At 48.8% G+C, this 22549-nt stretch overlaps 1 protein-coding gene and 1 pseudogene across 8 annotated transcripts in view; one reads left to right on the plus strand and one right to left on the minus strand.

The window, feature by feature from the left end:
• Positions 1 to 1554: 1554 nt before the first annotated feature.
• Positions 1555 to 5069, minus strand: LOC129031633 (uncharacterized; annotated as a pseudogene).
• The window catches only part of TWIST2 (twist family bHLH transcription factor 2), a 61717-nt gene continuing 43572 nt past the window's right edge, over positions 4405 to 22549 (plus strand). For 3 of the 8 annotated variants that reach the window (XR_010122916.1, XR_010122918.1, XR_010122919.1), the window contains exon 1: positions 4405 to 20995. Coding sequence is in view for 2 of the 8 variants with exons in the window: in XM_054478998.2 (XP_054334973.1) it covers positions 5068 to 5550 (483 nt within the window). In the remaining 6 variants the exon portion in view is untranslated. The remainder of the gene's footprint in view (positions 20996 to 22549) is intronic. The other 5 variants (XM_054478998.2, XM_054478999.2, XM_063648194.1 and 2 more) reach the window with 4 other exon arrangements.

The following is a 22549-nucleotide window of genomic DNA, read 5'->3' on the forward strand; positions in this document are numbered from 1 at the left end:
ATTCACATTGCGGCAGCTACCAGGATTTCCTTCCTTGTGCTTCAGCCAGCAGAGTAGCTGGGATTACAGCCACACACCAACATGCCTAGCTAATTATTTGTATTTTTGGTAGAAATGAGGTTTTGCCAAGTCGGCCAGGCTGGTCTTGAACTCTTGACCTCAAGTGATCTGCCCACCTTGGCCTCCCAAAGTAGCAGTTGGGATTTTTAAAGGAGAATCCTGCCTGTACAGGATGTGTGCCCTGGGCTTTAGGTTCTGGCTCTTTGTAAGTAGGATTCCATCCTGCTGGTGTCATTGCTGAAGTTAGGCAGAAGACTGGCTCTTGGACTTGACATCCAGGAAGTGTTCTGATGCCCATCACCAAGAATACATTGCACTTTACGAGTAGATTCGAGAAGCATCTTCAACCCTGGTTTTTAGAACTGAAAAATGCTTTTACAGTGACCCCCAACCCCTACCGCTGCTCTATCACACTGGGGAATGTGCTGGATGATTGAAATCTTGGGGGGTGGCAGGTGGTTGCAGGGAGGCATAAAGTATTGCCAGAATCATGCCAACAATACATGGCACAAGGATAGCTTTTTCCCAGACAGCATATTTCTAGCATTCAGCAACATGATGCTGAAGATCCCTAGAATCTATACAGAAATGCCAAAACTTTGTCAGATAATTCTAAAGAGTCCATCTCTGAAAATTTGTGGTTTCTTAAAATAATGGGTCATGTTCACTGTCACCTCAGTCTAAGAGAGAATAATTCAAAACGAAGGCACCAAGACTAGTTTGATGGAGAAGTGTCAGTGGAGCGCTGTGTTAGTGTAAGACTGCTACTGTGCTAATGCTATTTGCTTTGCAAATAAGGAAGTGCTGTTTGACTGGGAGATGCTGTTACCAACCCCCGGATCAATGTCATTGATTCATTAATCTGTTGGATTGATTCCGTCACACAAATATGGGCTGCTCTGTCATCTGCTCTCAGTTCACTAAATTCAAGTGGAGGTAACAACCCATTATGTCACTGGGACTGGAAACTAGACCTTTAACGATATCTTGGTATTTGTCTCTTGGCTCCATCAAGAACTTCATAGAGTTAAACTACAAAAGGATCTGCTGAAGAGCTCAGGTGGGTTCACCTGTACAGGCATTTTGACAAAAGGTAGCGACAATAGCATTCAAATGTATAAATTCATTGCTTTATTTAGCTCCTGAGAGTTTACTAAATTTTTTTCACATCTGAGCAAGTACACAGTTTCTTATCCTAAGAAAGCCCAGGGGCTGTATAATTGCATCGTATTCTTTTCTTTTCTTTTCTTTCCCTCTTTCTTTCTTTCTTTCTTTCTTTCTCTTTCTTTCTTTCTTTCTCTCTCTCTCTTTCTTTCTTTCTTTCTTTCTTTCTTTCTTTCTTTCTTTCTCTCTTCCCTCCCTCCCTCCTTCCTTTCTTTCTTTCTTTCTCTCTTTCTCTCTTTCTTCCCTCCCTCCCTCCCTCCTCTCTTTTTCTTTCTCTTTCTTTCTTTCTTTCTTTCTTTCCTTCTTTCTCTCTCTCTCTCTCTTTCTCTCTTTCTTTCTTTTTGAACAGTCTTGCTCTATCATCCAGGCTGGAGTGCAGTGGCATGATCTTGGCTCACTGCAACCTCCGCCTCCTGGGTTCAAGCGATTCTCCTGCCTCAGCCTCCCGAGTAGCTGAGATTACAGGCATGCACCACCACACCCAGCTAATTTTTGTATTTTTAGTACAAATGGGCTTTCACTATGTTGGCCAGGCTGGTCTCGACCTCCCAATCTCAGGTGATCCACCTGCCTTGGCCTCCCAAAGAGTTGGGGGATTACAGGCGTGAGCCACCTTGCCTGGCCGCTATTCTTGAAGACTATCCCCAGGTGACCATCCCTGCAGTGTCATTCTACTGCAGCAAGATTAAAGCCAATCTAATAGCCATCAAATTCGCTGTGAAAACATATCACCTTCTCTTACTTGCTGCCCTAAGGAAAATGTGCAATAGAAGAATCTTTCAGAACACCAGGTCATTTTTTTAAAAAACACAAAGTCACATGAAACAAAGCACACTTTTTTACACATATGAAAGGAAGCATTCAGAGGATTTTCCATACTCAATAATGAATAAGTACCCCAAGAACTGTATTTACGTCCGCGAATCTTTACTGCGTGATATTTAACTGAAGTCCAAGGGAGCCTGGGTGGTCCTGCAAAGAATATTCACACAGAGATACATTGTATTACTTACGCTATTAATAAATTGGCTTTATTAGCCTTATCACTGACTTAATTTTTGAAAGAAAAACTCAAACTAAATCAATAACCCGAGTATTATTTCCCAAACTGATGACATTTTCATTTGGGTTTTAATTCAGCAAATTCCCCTCCTCAAAAGAGAGGAATGCTGTTACTTCCCCAGCTAACATGCAGGTGACATTGGAAACGCTGCTAAATGCCACTGTGCCTTAGTTTCTCCTATTTATGCAAGGGGTCACTGCCCAGGTAATGACTCTGAGGGGCTGGCAATACAGCATAAGAAGGTCACTCCAAATTCCGTTAAGCAAGGTTTTCTGCAAGCAGCCGTCAGTATCACAGACTCCAGTACTATAATCATTGTTAAAGTATTTTAAAATAGACAAGACATGCCATGAAGAAAGTGCATCCAGACGGTTGAACTGGGCTGCTGGTTATGACAGCTCCAGGGCGCCCCGGGGGTCGCAGGTGAAATCCTCCAGGCCCATCTCCCCAGGCAGAGGTGAACCTGCAACCCAGCTTGCGCTCCCCTTCCAGGGCGTCCCCGTGGCCTCTGGTCCTCAGGGCTGGGCTGAGCCCTGGGCTGCTCAGGACCAAAGCTGAGCTGTTTTTCTTTCAAACTAAACTATAAACTCTCTCTGCTGGAGAAAGAGACAGAAAGGACAGAGAAAGAGACACACCGACAGAGCCAGAGTGACACAGGGGCACGCAGACAGAGAGACGAAGGTGGCGAAGCAGGCTACCAGGCAGCTGCTCTCCTCAGTAAAAGCCCTCCGCATCTGGGAAGGGGGAGATGTCGCTGGATCTGGGTCCTTGGACCCACACAGGGTTGGTAAAAGGGTAGCAAAATCGCTACTGTCACTGCTCTGAGCAAAGAAACCAGGGAAAGACCAGTTCGGGAAAAACAGGCCCTTTCCATCTGACGTGAAGCCCCAGGAAGGGTTGCAGCCCAGCACGGGCAGGACGGCTGGGGACCTGGCTAATCTCTCTCTCGTTCCTTAAATTTTTATTTGAGAATTTTAAAGAAAGGGACCTGGAAAGCTATTTTGCTGGGCTAGAGGGGCCGTGGGCCTTCCCAGCGCGGAGGAAGGAGGGCGGTCAGGCCGGGTGGGGCTGGGTGCGGTGGCTCTGCAGAACCTTTAGTCATCGAACTGAAGCCGCAGGTCCGGTGCGCAGACACTGCGCAGGGCGCTGCTACCGAGTCACATGCATGCGAGGGCCCGCTCCTCGGCGTTCTGCCCTCCTGGACGGATTGTTGGTAAAACGTCCCCTAGAACGGCCGGAGCCAGGGCCCTCGGACAGGGGCGCGAAGGGCCCGCTCTTTGCCGTCCTCGGGTTTCCCAACGCGGTGGTCGTGGCCCGCGGGCCCCACCTCGCGGCCCGCCCGGCCGGCCGGAGGAGCAGCGGAGGCCGAGCACTCCCCGGCCTCGGGTTCAACTTCAATAAAAGGGCCCAGCCCGCCCTTGATCACGCGGCTTGCCTGACAGCCCGGCTCAGGCCCGGGCCTAATTGAGCCCGGGTCACCTGGGAATAGGTTCAAAGGCATCAAAGCCGTAAACCACCTCCAGGCCCAGAGCCAGAGCGGCCTGGCGAACAAAGAGCCCCCGAATCACTTCAAACGCGCTCGCGCTCGGCGTCCAGATGGCCCGGGGCCGGGGTCCGTGGTGTCGCTCACCGAGGCTGGGCCCCACACTCCAGCCACCCTGCGCCTCCTGCTCGGAGCTGCCCGCGGGCGGCCAGCGCAGCGGAAGCTGGGCCCGGGGCAGCCTCGTGCAGCTCCCGGAGCGCCCTCCGTCCTCTGCTGACCCGCGAAGCGAAGGCGGAGCGCAGAGGCTGGGGCCGGACAAGGCGGGCCGGCAGGCGCCCCAACCCGCGCCCAGCAACCCGGGTAGGGCCAGGCAGGCGGGCGCGGCGGGCACCGGGCGCTCCCGCAGAGGCTCGCTGTGGTGTTGTTTTAAAGCAGTTAGAAGGAAGGTTCGGGAAGGGCGTCGGGGCCGGGGATCCCCAGCAAGCCGGGGTGAGAAATGGTCCCCGACACGCACGCTGGCCCGAAGGGTGGCATCTCCACGGATCTTGGCGGCATGTCCTTGGGCACGGGCGTCTCCAGGGGGCCCCGACTGTCCTTACACTGGCGGTCCAGGCACCGAGACCCCTGCCCGCGCAGCTCCCCAGACCCCAGGCCTAAGCTTGCGGGCCGCGGTGCAGACTAGCTGTGCGCCCGGGGACGGCCAAGACCCACACAGGTCGAGGAGGCTCCTGGCTGCGTCCTCATCTTCGGGGAGCGCATCTGGGACTGGACTCGCCTCTCGAGCCCCTCACGCCCAGAGAGAGAAACCCCCAAAGCCCAGTGGGGGCCGATCTCTACGTTAAGGCGTAGACAAAGCCAGGCTTGGCCAGGCCTAGGGCTCAGGGCCGCCTGAAGAGTGCCCTGCTTTCGGGGTGGGGGGCGCGGGCGGCGGGCGAGGACCTGGCCCCCGGGATACCCTCCACGCCGGGGCCGAAGGGGGAGGCAAAACTGAAAGTGCCGCGCCGGGGGGCGGGGGCGGCCGGCGAAGGCCCCAGAACTTGTCCTGCCCCCGGCCACCGCGGCCAATCAGCGCGCCGCCCTAGCTCCTGACAACTATTTAGCAACCCAGCCCGGCTAGAGTTTCCAAAAAAGTTAGAATAACTTCCTCTCCCGGAGACCTCGGTTTTGCACAAGCCGGCCTTGAAATCAGAGCCTTTCCAGCAACTCCAAGAGCGTGTGCTCGGCGACCGCGGGCTTGGCCTGCGGCGCGCGCTCGGCGCCCCGGCGCCCCCAGCCCCACGCGCGCCGGGCGGGCGCCATGGAGGAGGGCTCCAGCTCGCCCGTGTCCCCCGTGGACAGCCTGGGCACCAGCGAGGAGGAGCTCGAGCGGCAGCCCAAGCGCTTCGGCCGGAAGCGGCGCTACAGCAAGAAGTCGAGCGAAGATGGCAGCCCGACCCCGGGCAAGCGCGGCAAGAAGGGCAGCCCCAGTGCGCAGTCCTTCGAGGAGCTGCAGAGCCAGCGCATCCTGGCCAACGTGCGCGAGCGCCAGCGCACCCAGTCGCTCAATGAGGCCTTCGCGGCGCTGCGCAAGATCATCCCCACGCTGCCCTCTGACAAGCTGAGCAAGATCCAGACGCTCAAGCTGGCCGCCAGGTACATAGACTTCCTCTACCAGGTCCTGCAGAGCGACGAGATGGACAATAAGATGACCAGCTGCAGCTACGTGGCCCACGAGCGCCTCAGCTACGCCTTCTCCGTGTGGCGCATGGAGGGCGCGTGGTCCATGTCCGCCTCCCACTAGCGCCGCGCCACCCACCTCCGGACCGGCGCGCCAGGGTAGGTGCTGCGCGCGCGACGGGCGCCCTCCGCTGCGGGGGGGCGGGCGGCAGGGGCGCAGGGGCACTGGGGCCTGCGCGTGTCTCCTCGGGGAGGCCCCGCAGGCCGCGGCGGCGTGGATGCCGTGCGCTTTTCCTCTTAGCAAGGAAGGCGGGCGGGCGGGACGCTCACAGTCCCAGGGACACCCCTGAGTGCAGACTTCCACGCGGGGGTGTCAGTTGGGAACCGGCGGACCGGTGACTCTCCCGGCGGGGTCTGAAGATACTTAGACAAATGGTCGCATTTTTCATTCTCGGTGGTGTGTGGGTGTCCGTGGTTGGCGGTGGAAGGAGCGAGCATCAGAAAAACCTCCTGAGGCCGGCTGGGGACTGGGATATGAGGACCAGCTGCCCTTTGCGCCCGCCGCAGCGCAGGCGACCCGCGAAGCTGCCCGGGCCGGGTGGTGCCGGGCGAATGGCTTCGCTTTCTTCCTGGGCAAGGGTAGAGCGCGTTCGTCGGGCGGACACTCAGATCTCCCCAGCTGCTCGCATCTGGGGTCCCCGGCCGTCGGCGCCGTGGCCGGCCCAGTGGGCGTAGAGGTGCGGGCCTGCTGCTCCAGGGTTTGCCTGGGGAGGACAGGAGGAAACTGCCCTGCACTTCGGGGCCAGAGCAGCCACAGGGCCGGGTGTGCCCGAGAAGGGCCCTGGGCCGAGAGCGCAGAGCCTGGAGCGCTGAGGCAGGGGGGTCGGACGCAGCCGCGCGGAGCCCCAGGGCGCCCGCAGGCAGGTGGAGCTGACCTAAGAGCTGGGAGCCCTGAGTCCCAACCTTGACCCTGGAGTGCCCGGGAGGGGCCCCGCCCGTGCCGCGTCCTGGGTCCAGCCCCGCAGGGGTGGGCGAGGGGTCCAGGCTGGGAAACAGGTCTGGGGGACAGGGAGGCTGTGCGCGCCGGGCCCTGCGCGAGGAGAAGGCTCGGGGGACACAGCTGCCAGGAGCACTCGAAGTTCTGGTTTCCTCTGGAAGAGCGATTAGGGCGTCCTGCACCGGGTCCTTTTCACCAGACACCTTCCAAGTCCCTTTAGACAAGCTCGAGCCACGGAGGCGCCGTCCTTAGGCTCTGTGAGCAGGCGAGTCCCTCTCTCATCCGCCATCCAGGGCCATGGAGGGGCACAGGGTTCTTTTTGCTGGGGCCGCGTTAAAAATCCTTCCCCCTTAGTATGTTTTAGTTCCTCGCACATCTTGAGATGTTTTTATAAAAGTCTCTACTTCACACAGAAGGAATTTAGATTAATCAAGAGCACCCAGCCGCCTATTCTCCCAAACATATCTATTTCTTTTTTTTTTATGTGGTTCTATAATATCTGCGAATGTTGTTGCTGAGGCCACGAAAAGCTGATCTAGCACAGGTGGGTTTTATTTCATTTTTTTTAGCTTTTATTTCGGTGTCACTAAAAATTCTTTAGATGAAAGAGCCTCCTGAGATAATAATAATTGTATAGTTTTTTAAAAATAATTTTCAGCAGAAAATAACTTGTGGGAATCTTCTCCTGTCTTTGTCAAAGACAGATGGAAAGTGTCTCAATCACATATTTCTCTAGGAAAGTTTGGATTGGCTGAGTACTAAACGCTACAGTGGGGTAATACATTAATTCTGGTTTTTGCTGCCTAAATAATGAGCTTCCATTAGTTACTTCCATTTATGCTTTACCTCATTCTTGGTTTATAGCACATCTGAAATAAGAACAAACAGATGAGGAATGTCATCTTTTTAAAAACACACACATTGAGCCATGTTTAAAGAAAATGTCACTGTAATTATCGTTAAGACTGCCCTCCAGAAAATTACTGAAAACAAATACCAGTAGATATGATGCTGCTAGAATTTAGTAGGAACATTTAAAATTCATTTAAAAATAATCGCACTCCTCAAAACTTAGAGAATCAGCCATAGGTAACCATTAAAGATTATAGAAAAATAAAATGCAATACATGTAATAAATAAATAAAAACAGTGCTAAGAGCTTGTTTGGAAAAAAAGCCCTTAAAAATATAATAGATAATTACACAGTTAGTGGGAGAGCTGATGATCTATAAGGAGCCTATTTATTTTTATTTTTTCATACTGGACTTAACTGAGTAATTCAAATAAGCTAGTTTCATTAAACAGATACTCCAAAAGAAGAGAAAAGAAATATGGAAAATTTTTATCCATGAATGATTCTGGACACACCTTGTTTTTATTTATCAGGCACATTAGGCAGACATCTCATCATTCTCTTTGTTTTTAACTCATTATTCCCTATAAGATCAATACAATTATAATTGGTTTGATTTCCTGAAAATGTTGCTAAACAGCATGTTTTTATTTATAGCATTTCTAAGAAGCATTAATTATATGCATCAGCAAAGAATCTCTAGACATTTCAGTACATTGTAAGTGATTTTAATGTTTGATGTGGGATGTTTTCACGTATGTGAAGAAAACTGTGTTGAGACTAACAGCAACAGCAGCACGAAGCCTAAATTGTCCTCTGAAAGGAAGAGAAATGCAGGAGATGGTGGAGTGCGGGTGCTGCTGCTATCTGTCCTGCCTTTCTTCTTTGGCCTGGTATTTAAAAGCACAATTAGACAATAAATCAGGTGTCTTTGTCCAGTCAGTTGGATTCATCTAATCGAAAAATCTCAAAAGGATTTTTTTAGTATTCTCTTAAATGCCTGAGCCTTCGGAGCAGGGTCCCGGCCACCTGGCTTGGAGGGTGGGGGAAGGTGACCATTACTTATCAGACATTTGTCCTGTTCCCTGCCATGTGGTTAAAGAAAACATCATCTCTAACTTCTGCAAAGTGTGCACAGATTTTCAATAGGTTACCTTACTCAACAAACTTTTTTTTTTTTCTGAGAACTTTTAGCTACTTTGAAGAAATTGCATGACCCCTTCACCATCTAATATATGTTAGCCTTTTCCTCCCTCCTGAAAATTTACTTCTCAGAGGTGTTTTTTAACTGCTGTATTCAGGATGCTAGAAAATCAGTTCTTCGTGGAGAAGAACAGAAATGCAGAATCCCAATGGAGCTTTCGCTTGCCTAGAAGAAGTAGAATGAAAGGCTGAGCTCCCTGGAATATAAGCAATGTTTGGTTACAAAATACCCATCAATAAGATCTGATGTAGGGATTTGACCTGTTAATGTGGGTCTTTCCCCTTAAATATCAGCAGTCTTTTCGGCCTTGCATCAGGGAAGTCTTGCTACTCATCTTGCTGGAGAGGGACTTCCTCAGACTTCAGTGGCTGTTTGAGGCCATTTGAGATACAATACTTCACTGAGGTTTCCTGAAACTCATATTTTCAGACAGATCTTGAGCTGAACCATGTTCTTGTCATCCTTGCTTCACTCTGTTTTGGGTAGACGGCACAGATGCCAGATTCCTTTTGCCTGGCAAAAAAATTAAAAAAAAAACACCACACACATAAAGTAAACTCTTTCTGAGCAGAGCACTATAACTCATAACTTTAGTTTAAATCTGGGCTTTAAAAAAAAACAAATATTTTAATAAGCCAATTTTAAAGGCTGAACTTTTATGACGGTTTTTAAGCTTAGTATTTATATTAATCTATTCTCACTGGTGTCTTTAAAAACCGTGTGAATGCATGCTGGAATGTCTGTTTATGTTTGTGTCTTTTCCTGGGAAAGGATAAATGTGCTGCAAAAAGCAAACCAAATACAGAACTCTCCGCTAGCAGAGGGTTCAGAAATGAGGCAATAAAATTCAAAGAAGAGATGAATAAGTTACTGTAGCCAAGGACTGGAAAACCATAAAGGAGAAACAGACTCTAATAGATACAGACATGGATGCTTTCAAAAGTAAAGGCAAGATGAAACACTACAAATAGAAACTGATTAAAAAGATATTCCACATGGTCACCTGAGTCTACACGTGATAAAATTGCATAGCACTAAACACACACACACACACACGCACATGCACATGCACACACACACACAGGATTGTATGTAAAACTGGTGAAATCTGAATAAGGGATAGGGACGATATTGACGCCAGTTTCCTGATTATGATAATTGCAAGATGTCATCACTGGGAGAAAGGAGTGAAGATATGAGAATCTCTGTATAATATTTCTTGCAACCTCATGTGAATCTATAATTATCTCAAAATTAAAATAAAAAAGATATTCCACAAAAGTATTAAATCTATATATTTAGATAAGCAAATTATCTAAGAAATTACTACTAAGCTTTATCTCAGAGTAATAAACTAAAAATGTGACTTGAGCAAAACTCCACATTTTTTTTCTGACGCCATTTGAGGAATCTCAATATATTTCCAATATATAACTAATTAGAAGTGGTTCCCTGTAAGTCTTAAATAAAGAGTAGTATCCCAGAAATATGAAAGGTGAAATACCAATTATAATAGCAATACATTTATTCCTATACTAATAACGAAAATATTTTACAAAAAATTTTGGAAAATATCTACCTTAAACTGATATCCGTGTTATATTTGCTTTTTAAGATACTAATTTTATATTAACTTTCATTAAGCATGCACACACAATTCTAAAGCCAATGATTTATAAAAATTATTCACCAAGAAGTATAGAGATTGAAGTTTTAGTATTTGGAGCCATAAGCATTGGGAGGGAGAGGATATAGCAGAGGAGGGAGGGAGAGAGAGAGAGAGAGAGGGAGAGAGGGAGACACGGAGAGAGAGAGAGAGAGAAACTCAAACCCTAAGCCCAGTTATAGTTATTTTTAATGAATAATTGTTTTAGAAACATATTTTCTGTTTTTGTTTGGTAGTAACCCTTTGAATGAGATTGAGTGATATTAAACTACGCCTTACCTGAATGCTGATTTGGAAATGAGGGTGGTAGCATTAGCAAGGTGAATTTTAAGCTCTTGTAAACTGAGGCACAGTGTGATTTCTCTTCAGCGATTATTAATGGTTGTCACTTCAAAAGGAGACTTGGATCTGAAATTGGAAAAGCCAACACATAACTTGATTCCAACATAAGGAAAATTTTTTAGTGTTTAGTTGAAAATAGAGTCATTTTGAACCCAAACGGTATCTGACATGCTTCAGATATCTGGGCTATTTCATCCACAACTGCGGTGTTTAGAATAATATGATGATCCTGTGATTATGAAGATGAGAGAGCGCGATTGTGCGAGCTGAGTGCAGTGTCTGCTTGTCTACTGGGGCTGTCCCTCACTGAGCAGTTTTCTATCCTAATATTGTTTTCCTCTGTTATTTGACCAGGGAAAGATTTAGATGACCCAGCTTCTGTCGAAGCCTCATGGAGAACTATAGTTTTACTTCTCAGACCCTAAGAGCAGTGACTTTAAACTTGGACACATCTCTCCTTTCTTTAGTTCAGAATTTCCCTTCACTGAAATGAAAGACATGGTTGAACTCAGAAGAGCTTTCGGTTATCACATTCGATTATCCTGGAAAATACTCCTGTCTTTTTAGTTCGCATTCTGCCTTAAAAAAATAGCCATCAGCATCTTCTGGGAGGAAATGGTAAATTTTGTTACGTGGTCTGGCATTAGAGTCCTATTTCTCACTGTCTAATTTGACGGACGGTTCACCTCTGTGTTTCTGGATATGCAGGTCTGGTGTGTGACTGATGGGAAAGATTTGGGCAAACCCCTTGATTTGTATTAACCGTTCGACCTTGACTAAACACCAGACCCCACCCTGTGGCTGAGGTCTGTGGTGTGGCCACAGGCAGAGTCTTTCCGGAGCACCAGGCAGAGCAGCTCCCCCCAGGAGGGGTTAGGGCAACTTTTTGGCCTTTTGCTGTGAGAGGGGAGGGTTAGAGATCCTTTTGCTGTCTTCTCCGTGGAGAAAAAAATGTTGAAACTTTCGTCGTTACTACTGTTTTTCTGTCGCTATCCAGACAAAATGCCACCCTAGCATTTCTGTTAAATCTCTGTAAGTAGATGCCCCTGCTGAAGGGTGGAGAGATTTTGGCCCGCTTCCGAGGCAGGGGCTCCATGAGGGACATCTTGGAGCATGAACAACTTCCTAAAGGAAAGCACAGGCCAGTCATGTACAATCTCGGGCTCTGCTGCCACGGCGGCTTTCTTTGTCTCTTCTACTTTGAATTAGCATATTCTGTATGTGAAAATGCAAGTAGGCAGCGTTTTCTTTTAATCACGAGATCTAGAAGTCCCGTTTCCTTTCCTTCATCTTTGCTCTTTGAGTGGTTGGTGTGGCCGGTGCGCAGAGGGCTCAGAGTGGCAAGCTGGCTGCCTGCGTGGACTCCCTGGACCTGCTACTTGTCCTTTACTTCCACAACTCAGACTTTTAGCTCGACGGAAGAGTGCACAGGCGCAGCGCGAGCTAGCCTGCAGGGTTGGCAAAACCTATACCGACTGGGTCCCTTCCGGAAAGTTTGTGTGAACTTTAAATCTCAGTCTCAGGGAGATTGTTTTGTCTCGATACATAACAGAATAAGGCAGTTATCATTTCTTTGGGAAATGCCTAAAATACTGCAAATTGGAAGGGAAGGGAAAGGAAGGGAGAAGGCATACTCCTCTTTCTCAAATCGGGCATCTACACGTCTCCGTTCACATCATTGACACTAATGGGCGAACAGCATCTTCATTGAGGATTAATTTTCCTGAAATCAAATAATCCCAAATTGCATACTACATATATACTGGTTTCTAACTAGTCAAAATCTTCAGCATATGCCCAGCCGCCTGGCTTTCCTCTCTTTCATGATAATCTGCATGTGTAGATGAGAAGCTGGGAGAGAAAGATCTGATCATTTTGCATTCTTTTTTCTGTCTGATGAACATTTCTTCTCCAGCAAGTCTTTCCTACTGCTTCCCCAAACCAGCATATACTCTTCTACATTCTTTAGTTGAAACAGCATCTTTTAAAAAAATGATTAACTGAAGTCCACTTGAGGTTTCACTTTATAAAAAAGTAATAGAGGAAGAATGAGAATCCCACCATCAGGTCCGGTGATAGCTCAGTCACACGTGGAAATACAGACTGTAAATACAGAATGGCCAAGGACCCTCTGAGCGAAGGGCATCTAGGGGCTCCCGAAGCCTTGTGCGGCCCATAGATGTGTGCTCAGCACCCCCGCCTCAGTGTGTGCTTGGTGACTCCCTCTCCTTCGTGGGCTCACGTTACTATTTTCTAAAAGTATTGTTTCACTGATACCAGAACAGAAGTGCCCCAAACAGATATCTGTACCCTAAGAATCTCAAGGTGCCCTGTTTTTGTTGATTTCTCTGGTGCAGAAGGACCTGTTTCAGCCATCCCCAAACTCCCTGGGGGCCGTGCGGTGGCTGTGGCAGAGGGGGTGCATCTAGGACTGGCATTTTATGGCCCCCGAGGTAGGGCTGGGAGAGAGCTTATCTTGAGGTCCCGTCTTATGTGACTGCGAAGGTGTTAATAGGCAGGGTCCAGGTGGCCCATGCGAGCTGGCAGCATTGGAAGGGTACAATTAATTGAAGGGCATTTTACTGGGTGTTAAATTATTGCTAATTCCAAAACTTTCTTTCAGACTATTTTTTTCTAAGAATAGAGATTTTCTTCTAATTAAACAACAGGCAAAAGATGAGCACGGTTACTCACCTCTCTGCTCATTTCAATGTTGCTGTATGTCATCTCCTTTCTTGTTTTACTACAGTTCTCAAGTGAATAATATCATGTAATTTCAGTGTGGAACAATGTAATTTCCATGTGCGTCCCCAGCAACCCTGTGTACATTAATCTATCATTTATAATTTATAACATGGAAAAGTTTTTTTTTTTTATGAAGGACAAAATAAAAGAGAAGATTAGGATGTGACTAGGTCAAGTGACATATAAAGAATTTCACAAGGGATCAGGGATATGGAAGGGACTCAGGTCTCTTAAGAACAGGTCCCATTCTGTATTTATCTCCAGGATTGTGTTGGGGCCGTGTGCCTCTCTCTGCTGCTGGCCACGGGAGACCCAGCACCTCTTCCTCAGTGTCCCTCAGAGACCTAGAAGACAGCGGTTTTTCAGAAAAAGCACCCTTCCTGCCATTCTCAGAAAAACAACACTGTAAAAATCCAGCAGGGCCCCTCCACACTGCTGCAATAGTGCCACAAGGGAGGCTGCCGCAGACACAGTCACTTGAAAAGGACCTCAGGTGCCTTCCCCTCCTGTTTGGTCCCAGGCATCAACACTGCCCAGCAAAGTGTGTCCAAGAAGCCCCAGAGGGGGCTCTGCCTCTTAGGGGCCTGTGACAATCGCAGGTGATTCAGATGCCAGAGAAAGCAGAGGCCCCCAGAGGAAGGTGGTCGGGGGCCATCTGCTGTGCCTGGGGTCAAGGACCACTGGAGGGAGCTTGGGTTGGCCTGAGACTGTTCAGGGGAGGGGCACCATGGGCATGGTGCCCCTGCATGAAGGGTGGGCCCTCCCATGAGAGAGGAGGGGGGAAACAAGAGGAAGGACGCTGCTGGCTGTTTGCAAGTAGCTGTCCCACCACCCTGGCACTTCCCTGGTCCCTGAGGCTGGACGGGCCTTGGAGCCTGTCTTTGCTGAGGCCCAAGTCACCTATCAGGTCGTGCTGATGAATGTCTGAGCATGAGCCCAGCACAGCTCAGCATTTGCCAAGGTTAAGGAAAGGAAGTGGTAACTCAGCATTGATTTCCTCCCCCTGGATTTAATAGCGATAGATCGAAACCTGCAGTCAGATACCACTTTAAAAGCCTCGGCTCATCTAAAGACAGCTTCCAAGAGATGATCATGCCAGGCCACCGCTGAGGTTTGCAGAGGAAGCAGAACCAGCCCTGTCTTTGCTGAGAGAAGCCAAACGACCATCTTGTCTGTCTCGTAAAGCATCCTTCTGCTTGAATAGCAGAGCTCTTTGAACGGCAATAAAATATTACCTTGAGGCTGGGCGCAGTGGCTCATGCCTGTCATCCCAGCATTTTGGGAGGCCAAGGTGGGCGGATTACCTGAGGTCAGGAGTTCGAGACCAGCCTGGCCAACATAGTGAAACCCCATCTTTACTAAAAATACAAAAATTAGCCAGGTGTGGTGGCACAGGGCTGTAATCCCAGCTACTCAAGAGGCTGAGGCAGGAGAATCGCTTGAATCCAGGAGGCAGAGGTTGCAGTGAGCCGAGATCACGCCACTGCACTCCAGCCTGAGCGACAAAGCGAGATTTCGTCTCAAAACAAACAAACAAACAACAAGCAAACAAACACCATTACATTGGGCAGATGACTGACTTTGTCCTCCCGGCTGGTTCCTCCAAAGCCAACTGGCCTGGGGGTTCTCTGTACCAGGCTCTTGGACAATCAGCTTGTGTTGTACTGTTTCCTGAAAGTTGCAAATATTTTTCAATGTTAATTACATAATTTCACTTTTTCTAACCAGAAAGAGGAAAAGAGGAAGTGGGGAGGCAGAAAGTGAAGCTGCTGTGCATTTCTGCCTCCCTGGGCACATCCACTGGACTTTCTCCTACTTGGTTCATCACAATGTGAAACCATAATTAACTAATTCTGAGAACTTTTAAATGCTTGTGACTATACATGATCGGTGTGACTCTCTACAACAGATTTTGCAATTAATTCAAGTTGCTATTTCTGGAATAAATCATATGTGATTCTTCCCTTTAGTAAGCTTTTTTGAGGTGGTATTTTTCTAATTTGGGAAATTTTAATTAGGCAGGAACCAAAGGCTGTTGACTTTGCGAGAGGCAAGCTAGCTCCCCAAGTGACTCTCTTGGGCAGAACCCATTGTCTTGTGTCTAGGGGATCCACGGTTCAGAATAAGACTTGACTGAAGTCCTGACTGAAGTTAAGCAGTGGAGAACACTTTTCTGCCCTCAGCCTTGCAGTTTCCCATGTGGTCCGAGGCAAGTCATGGCCTCTCTGGGCCTCAGTTTCCCCATCTGTAAAATAATGGACTAAGTTTCTTATAGCCCTCTGGCTACTAGAATTCTAAGAGCCAATATAACCCTGCAATTCCACTGCTAGGTATATACCCCAAAACATTGAAAACAGGTGTTCAAACAAAAATTTGTACATAAATGTTCATAGCAACATTACTCACAATAGTCAAAGGATGGAAACGGCAAAGTGTCCTTGAACTGAGGATCAGTAAAACGTAGCCCATCCATACAGTGGAATCTAATTCAGCCATAAAAACAAACGAGGTTGGGCATGGTGGCTCATGCCTGTAATCTCAGCACTTTGGGAGGCTGAGGTGGGTGGATCACCTGAGGTCAGGAGTTCGAGACCAGCCCAGCCAACATGGTGAAACCTCATCTCTACTAAAAATACAAAAATTAGCTGGGCATGGTGGCAGGTGCCTGTAAACCTAGCTACTTGGGAGGCTGAGTCAGGAGAATCGCTTGAACCCGGGAGGCAGAGGTCGAAGTGAGCCGAGATTGCGCCACTGTACTCCAGCCTGGGCAACAAGAGCGACACTCTGTCTCAAAAAAAAAAAAAAAAAAAAAGTGTAATATGTGCTACAGCATCGATGAATCTTGGAAACATCTTGCTAAGCTCAAGAAGCCAGATGACTACATATTGTGATATTTGGGATTTCATTTATACGAAATGTCCCAAATAAGCAAATCCATACAGGCAGAAAGGAGACTGGAGGCTTCTCGGGCTTCATGGGAGGGGGTATCGGGGGTGAGTGCTGAACAGGTGTGGAGTTTCTGTTTGGAATAATACAAAACGCTCTGGAACTAGATAGTGATGATGCCTTCACGACAAGGTGTACGCACTAAATTCCACTATGCTTTAAAAGCTCAAATGATAAATTTTATATTACATGAATCTTACTACCATCACCAAAAAAAAGAAAAAATTCCTACTTCCCAGACCATGTACATCTCTAGCAACTGAGGTGTTCAGTTGGGGGTGGAGGGGCTAAGGGGCTAAGTGTTCACCCATCCCTCACTTTTCAGAGATGTTATCCAGTTTATCCTCCTGCTTCAGCGCTTATCCAACTATTCTAATTTTGCCTATGAGCATTTTCCTTTCGACATCTAGTTCCTAATGTGTTTATTCACACACACACACACGCACGCACATGTGCGTCAAACAATTCTGAGGCACACTGTTTCTTTTGCCTGCCTTCTGCTTTTTGTGACATGTCGATTACACCTCTTGAAGCCTCTCCACAGTAGACTGAGTTCTCACCCTCTGGGGGCTGGAGGCGGAGAGGGATTGACTCTAAGCCTCCATGCCGCTTGCAGTCAGCCCCAAGATGAGAGCCAGGAGCATTTGCCATATCTGTAGTGGGGGAGTCTGGTACCTGACAGGAAGACACACAAGGGTGGCCCATGAGTACACACCCCTCGCCTCCATCAGCAGGCTGTCCACAGCCCAGGGCTCGTCCACCCGCTCGGTGGACCACTTCAGGCTGGTGCTGGGCTCAGAGGCCCTCAAGGGGTTGGTGCCACCTCCAGAGTCATGGGATTCCTGCTCTTCATGTGTGCAGGTGCTGCTCCCAGAAGACAGGGAGACACCTGGAGACATCGGGAGGGTGGCACTAAATCGTTCAGCACCAGTTGTCTGTTTTCCTTCGGTTGTTCATGTTTCTTTTCTTCCTTCCTGATCTGCGTACCCTTTACATGCTCCTCAGCCGTCTGTGTTTGAGACACTGTCAAAACCGCCCACCCAAGAGGGATGGGCCAGAGAGCTGCTCTGAGTGCTCCCTCAGCCATGACCCCATCCTGTTTCTTTTTAAGACATCATCACCTTTGTGGCATTATTCAGTCAGATTTTGAGACACTTATAGAAGCCCCAGAGATGGTGTTGGGCTCCAGGATTGTTTGAATTTTCAGAATCCAAACTGAGGGCTCAGGAGAACTTGGAGCAAATCCCAAAGGATCTCACCAAGGGTTGAATTGCCAAAAGCAGACAAAAACTGTTCCGGGCCAGGCGCGGTGGCTCACGCCTATAATCCCAGCACTTTGGGAGGCCGAGATGGGTGGATCACCTGAGGTCAGGAGTTCGAAACCAGCCTGGCCAACATGGCGAAACCCTGGTTCTGCTAAAAATACAAAAATTAGCCGGGCGAGGTGGTGGGCACCTGTAATCCCAGCTACTTGGGAGGCTGAGGCAGGAGAATCGCTTGAACCTGGGAGGTGGAGGTTGCAGTGAGCCAAGATCGCGCCACTGCACTCCAGCCTGGGCGACAGAGCAAGACTCCACCTCAAAACAAACAAACAAACAAAGAACTGTTCTGTGTGATGCTGCTGTTCCCCCATTCCCAGTCCCATTGCTGAGCAAAGAGGAAGGCACCAGGGAGGAGGTGCAAAGGGAAAGAGATTCCCAAAAGCCGCCGAGAGAGAGGACTCCAGATGGAGATGGGAGGACTGGCCGCCGGGGCCCTGGCCGCTTCCTTAGTTAAGTTGTGCAGTTGGCTTGACAGGAACATGGGTCACCCTCAAGCCAGACACATCTTGGTCTCATGGCCCCCATCAGTCACCGCCGCAGGGGTTCTTCCCGCAGCTGCCGAGGCGCAGAGCCCAGCTGCTTTGATTCATTAGCACATTATTCACATTCGTAGCACAGCACACTTGCTTTTCCTGGGGGACGCTCTGCTCTCCTTTCTGGCCACTTCTGCTTCATGGTAACTAAATTGGAGGCTCTACCATGTCCAGCTTGTGCTCTGTATGCCTGGGGGGACACTGGACCCAGCGCCCAGTGAGTGTAGGGTAACTAGAAAGGGCACCTCCATCACTGATTTTCCAACTGACTTTCAGAGACACCATCTGGATGCTCTGAGCCAAGTCGGCACCCTTAGGCTCCCGGGGGTGTAGTGTTCCTCCGTGTCTCCTCCACTCCTCCTGCCTATCTCTATCTCACTATCCCTGAAGGTGAGACCGTGGTGTCAGAGAATGCACTGAGTCAGCATCCCTTTTAGCACACCTGCCACCACCTGACTAACAGCAAAGCCAGGCTTCCTGGTGAATCCCATTACAGCCGTCCTGCTTAATCTATGGTTTCGCTTTTCGAAGTTTCAATTACACACAGCCAACCACAGTCCAAAGTTATTAAATGGAAAATTCCAGAAGAAAAATTAATAAGTTTTAAATTGCACACCATTCTGAGTATCTTGATGAAATCTTGAGCTGTCCTGCTCCATCCCACCGGTCTCTGGGTCATCAGATAGAAAACACATACAGTATATATAGGGTTCGGTACCATGCTTGGGATCGAGCATCCACTGGAGGTCTTGGTGTGTATCCCTGGGGATAAGGGGGCCTACTATAATTTCATCCCACTGAGGTGCCATGGCCCAGGCCAACAGGGACAGTCACTCACAGCTGTGGACGGAGCACCACAGCCACACGTGGATGGAACACAGTGGGACATCAGGCCAGTGTCTTACAGGTGGCAGCGGTGACCATCCAGTGAGCTGAAGTGGTGTTTACTAATGCAGGCCCTTCCTACCATCTGCTTCCAAAAGCTGACCATTCCAAGTCCAGCAATCATAAATAAAATAGCAAAATAATAACTCACTAAATTAAAATTCTAAACTTTTATATACCAAAAAACTATGACAATCAAAAATTTTTAAAAAACCAGGAAGAAAATATTTACAATCTATTTTGCAATGGGTTAATGTTCTTACTAGAAAAAGGGCCTTTAAAAAATTTAAAAAGACAATTACCCAGTAGGAAATATGGGCAAAAAATATGAATTCATAAAAGGAGAAATTCAGTTGGCCCATAAACACATGAAGTGTTGAACTTCAACAATAATCTAAGGAATTAGAAATAAAACAGAAGGATACTATTTTTATTAAATTGGAAAAAATACATAATTATAAACCCCAGTATTGAGGAAGGTGGGGGAACCAGGCCATCCTATTTTCCAGAGGGAAGAAAAACTGCACAACCTTTCTAAAGGAATTTTGATGGTAGGTAAGAAAAGATCTAGGACTGGAAATACCCTTTGCACGAACAATTCCACTTCTAGGAATTATCTTAAGTGAATAATGGCAGAGCTGCCGAGCAACAAAGAAATTCATATCAGCTTCATTAATATTGGTGACAAAATTAAAATGTCCTGGGAAATAAATAGGTGGGATAAACTCTGCTTGGTCCATATGCTGGAACACTATGCAGTCAGCAAATGTGTGTTGTAAGTGGATGTTTAATAAAGTGACGGCCATGACTGTAGGATGGAGCAGTTCATACGATCTCAGGTTGGAAAATCAAAGTGTGTGTGTGCATGCATGGGTGTGTTTGTCTGGAGAGAGAGTGGCAAGAACGAATGTCTCTGGACCAAAAGTTGATGAAAGAGCTTCCTTTCCTTCATATGTTTTTTTTTTTTTAATTTCTAGATTTTCTACAGATGCCCTGTATTACTTCTGCAATTTGAGAACCCAAATCCAGAGGTGCCCAGTGCTTTGTAAAGATAGTGTGGCAGGCACATGCTGACTGACCCTCCCTCCAGAGAAGGGCAACTACTCCCAGTCCCATCATAAGGTGGTGCAGTGAAAATACAGCTGCCACCCACATAGGAATGCCCTCACCGCAACCCCCACTCGGTGTTATGACTTAGGTATTCGCTGAAGTAATATGAAAGAGTGGCCTTCAAAATATATTTTTGTATCTTCTGCAATCTACATTAAAGACTCCCGTCCATCATTTTCAGAAGAGGTCTTTCATGTTAGGATAATTCAGAAGGATGCACCCGGAATGTACCAGTGCGGCTCCCCGATGGAGCTGGCGACGTCCTTTGGTAGTGAGGGCTGTGCGGTTTCAGCTCTCCTGGCTGGCCTTTACCTGCTGGGCAGTTCCCAAATGGTGCTTCATGATGGGACCGGCGCTCATCCCCACACTGTTAGTGTTAGCATCCTCATTTCTTCTGCCTTTTTTTCACTCCTCTCTACGTAGTTGGGGATATCTGTTGTTAACCATAAACCACTTCAGCTTTGGGGAAGGAAGTGGGAAAAAACCACAATGAACTCCTTAGACGTTCCCCGAACCCAAATTGAGAAGAGGTGCTTTGACCCCGACTCACTCAGTGGAGCTAGAAAAAGCCCTTTCTTAGCTACTAGAGACGTTTTATTCACTTTTTACCAGGATCAAAAATGAAAACCACACGTCCCCCTGGCCTTGTATGATGAATGACAAATGCGTGGGACTGAGGAGAGGTCGGCCATAGAGTAGGTCTACCTCCTGTCCCCGGGGCATCCCTGCATGCCAGCTTCTCGAGAACCTACAGGGAGGAAGCACCAGGCTGCACCTCCCTGGAGGCTGGAGACCAACCAGGCACAGAATCTTTCGTTTCCTTTCAGATTCTTCGCCATAATCTAATTTTTGTTAAGCCTGTCTTCCTTTACACCCTGGGCTACATTTGACGCATATTTCTGGCAAATGCTGGGACCACCCTTGCCAGATGACCAAATCCTTTTCGGAGAGATGACTGAAATATTTGTAAGTTTCCATCAGCATGAGGGGAAGGGGCTGGAGGTGAGGGAGGACCTCTCGGGCTGTGCTATGGTGTCCTCTCTTCTCCACATTACACCCCAAGCACACGACTGTGAGCGGCGATTGGGGCCTGATCCTCAGTTTGAAGACACAGATGCTCACTGCTGTAGAGACATAAAGAAACCAAGAGGTTAACGGCCAGGGTTAGTCCCCTCCGCGGGCCTCCTGCATGAATCAGAGCCGACTGGGAGCAGGAGTGACTCAGAGCCATGGCTTTTTGTCCTCTGGTTGTGCAAATAAACAGAGCAGGAAGGTTTGAATGGGCCAGGCCTGGAGCAGAGAGCAGGGTTGGAGGCGGCTCCCAGTTCCAAGGCGCGCCCCACCCGGCCCCCAGGCCAGGTCAGCCTGGGGAGGGGAGAAATAAGGGCACCAGGCAGCCCACCCGGCCCGGCCAAGACCAGCAGGACAGGGGCCCAGAGACTGGTACCCCCTGAGGTGCGGGGGAAGAGGAGGTGGGAGGGTGCGGGGCCATGGCTTGCTCTGTGGGGACACTGCCCTGGGGTCCACCCTGCCCTGGGGTCCACTTGGTATAGGCACCCACCAGGCCTGCACCCTGCCCCTGGGAAACACCCGTGGGGCTATCCCCTTCTCTGAGCATCTGTGAGGGGTTTTCCTCTCGTTAGGGCCCCCTGGAAGGTCCAGAGTGCAGGGTGTGTGGCCAGGCCAGGCCTGGAGATCCACCAGGAGCAGAGAGCTCCTGCAGGCCTGCAGGGAGGACCAGGAGTATGCATCTACTGCGAGGCTTGGTGGGCCTGGCCACCCGAGGGGCCTCTTCTCTCCCCCTGCAAACTGATGTAAAGGGTTTGAGAAACGATGGCAAAGCCACACTAGGTCACTCCACTCATTGAGAGTCCACCCAGCAAGCGTGCAAGCACTGGGCAAGCAAAATTATTTTCATCCTCAGAATGGCCCAGTGAGCTGGGTGCTTTCACCCCCATTTCACAGCGGGAGAAACTGAGGGACCCATGTAACTCAGCTGAGAGCATAGACAGAGCAGTGGGCCGAGCTAGGAAGCAAACCCAGCCAGTCCGATTATCTAAAAAATGAGCTTTTTCCCTCCATGCCAAGTATGGCCCTATCCTACTGAGTCGGGTCATTACATCAGGGCTCTCTGCTTTAAACGACAGTGCACAGGGACCTCCCCATGCAGCAAGGAGTACTGCGGAGAGTGAGGGGGGCCTGGATCCAGCCGGGCACCTGTCAGCGTTCCTACACCCCTGCAGTCTGCTCTCAGGTGCTCCTGTGTTGGGAGCAAGGCTTGAGGCGCTCGTGTCAGGATTCCCCGTGGGAGATCGGGTAGCTTCAGCCTGGGCACAGGAGCCTCCGGGTCCAGAAGTGAGCAGATCAAACCCCTGCCCTACACATGCCACCCACCTGGCACCTCCTGGCTTTGGGTGGCCACATGCCTGCAGGTTGAGTCTTTGAATTTGCAGGGCGAGGGCCAGCTGTGCCATCTGCTCTTTTGGAGCTTTTTTTTTTTTTTTTTTTGCTGTGGCATTA

This window comes from Pongo pygmaeus, chromosome 11 (genome assembly GCF_028885625.2).
Source record: "Pongo pygmaeus isolate AG05252 chromosome 11, NHGRI_mPonPyg2-v2.0_pri, whole genome shotgun sequence".
Lineage (NCBI taxonomy): Eukaryota > Metazoa > Chordata > Mammalia > Primates > Hominidae > Pongo > Pongo pygmaeus.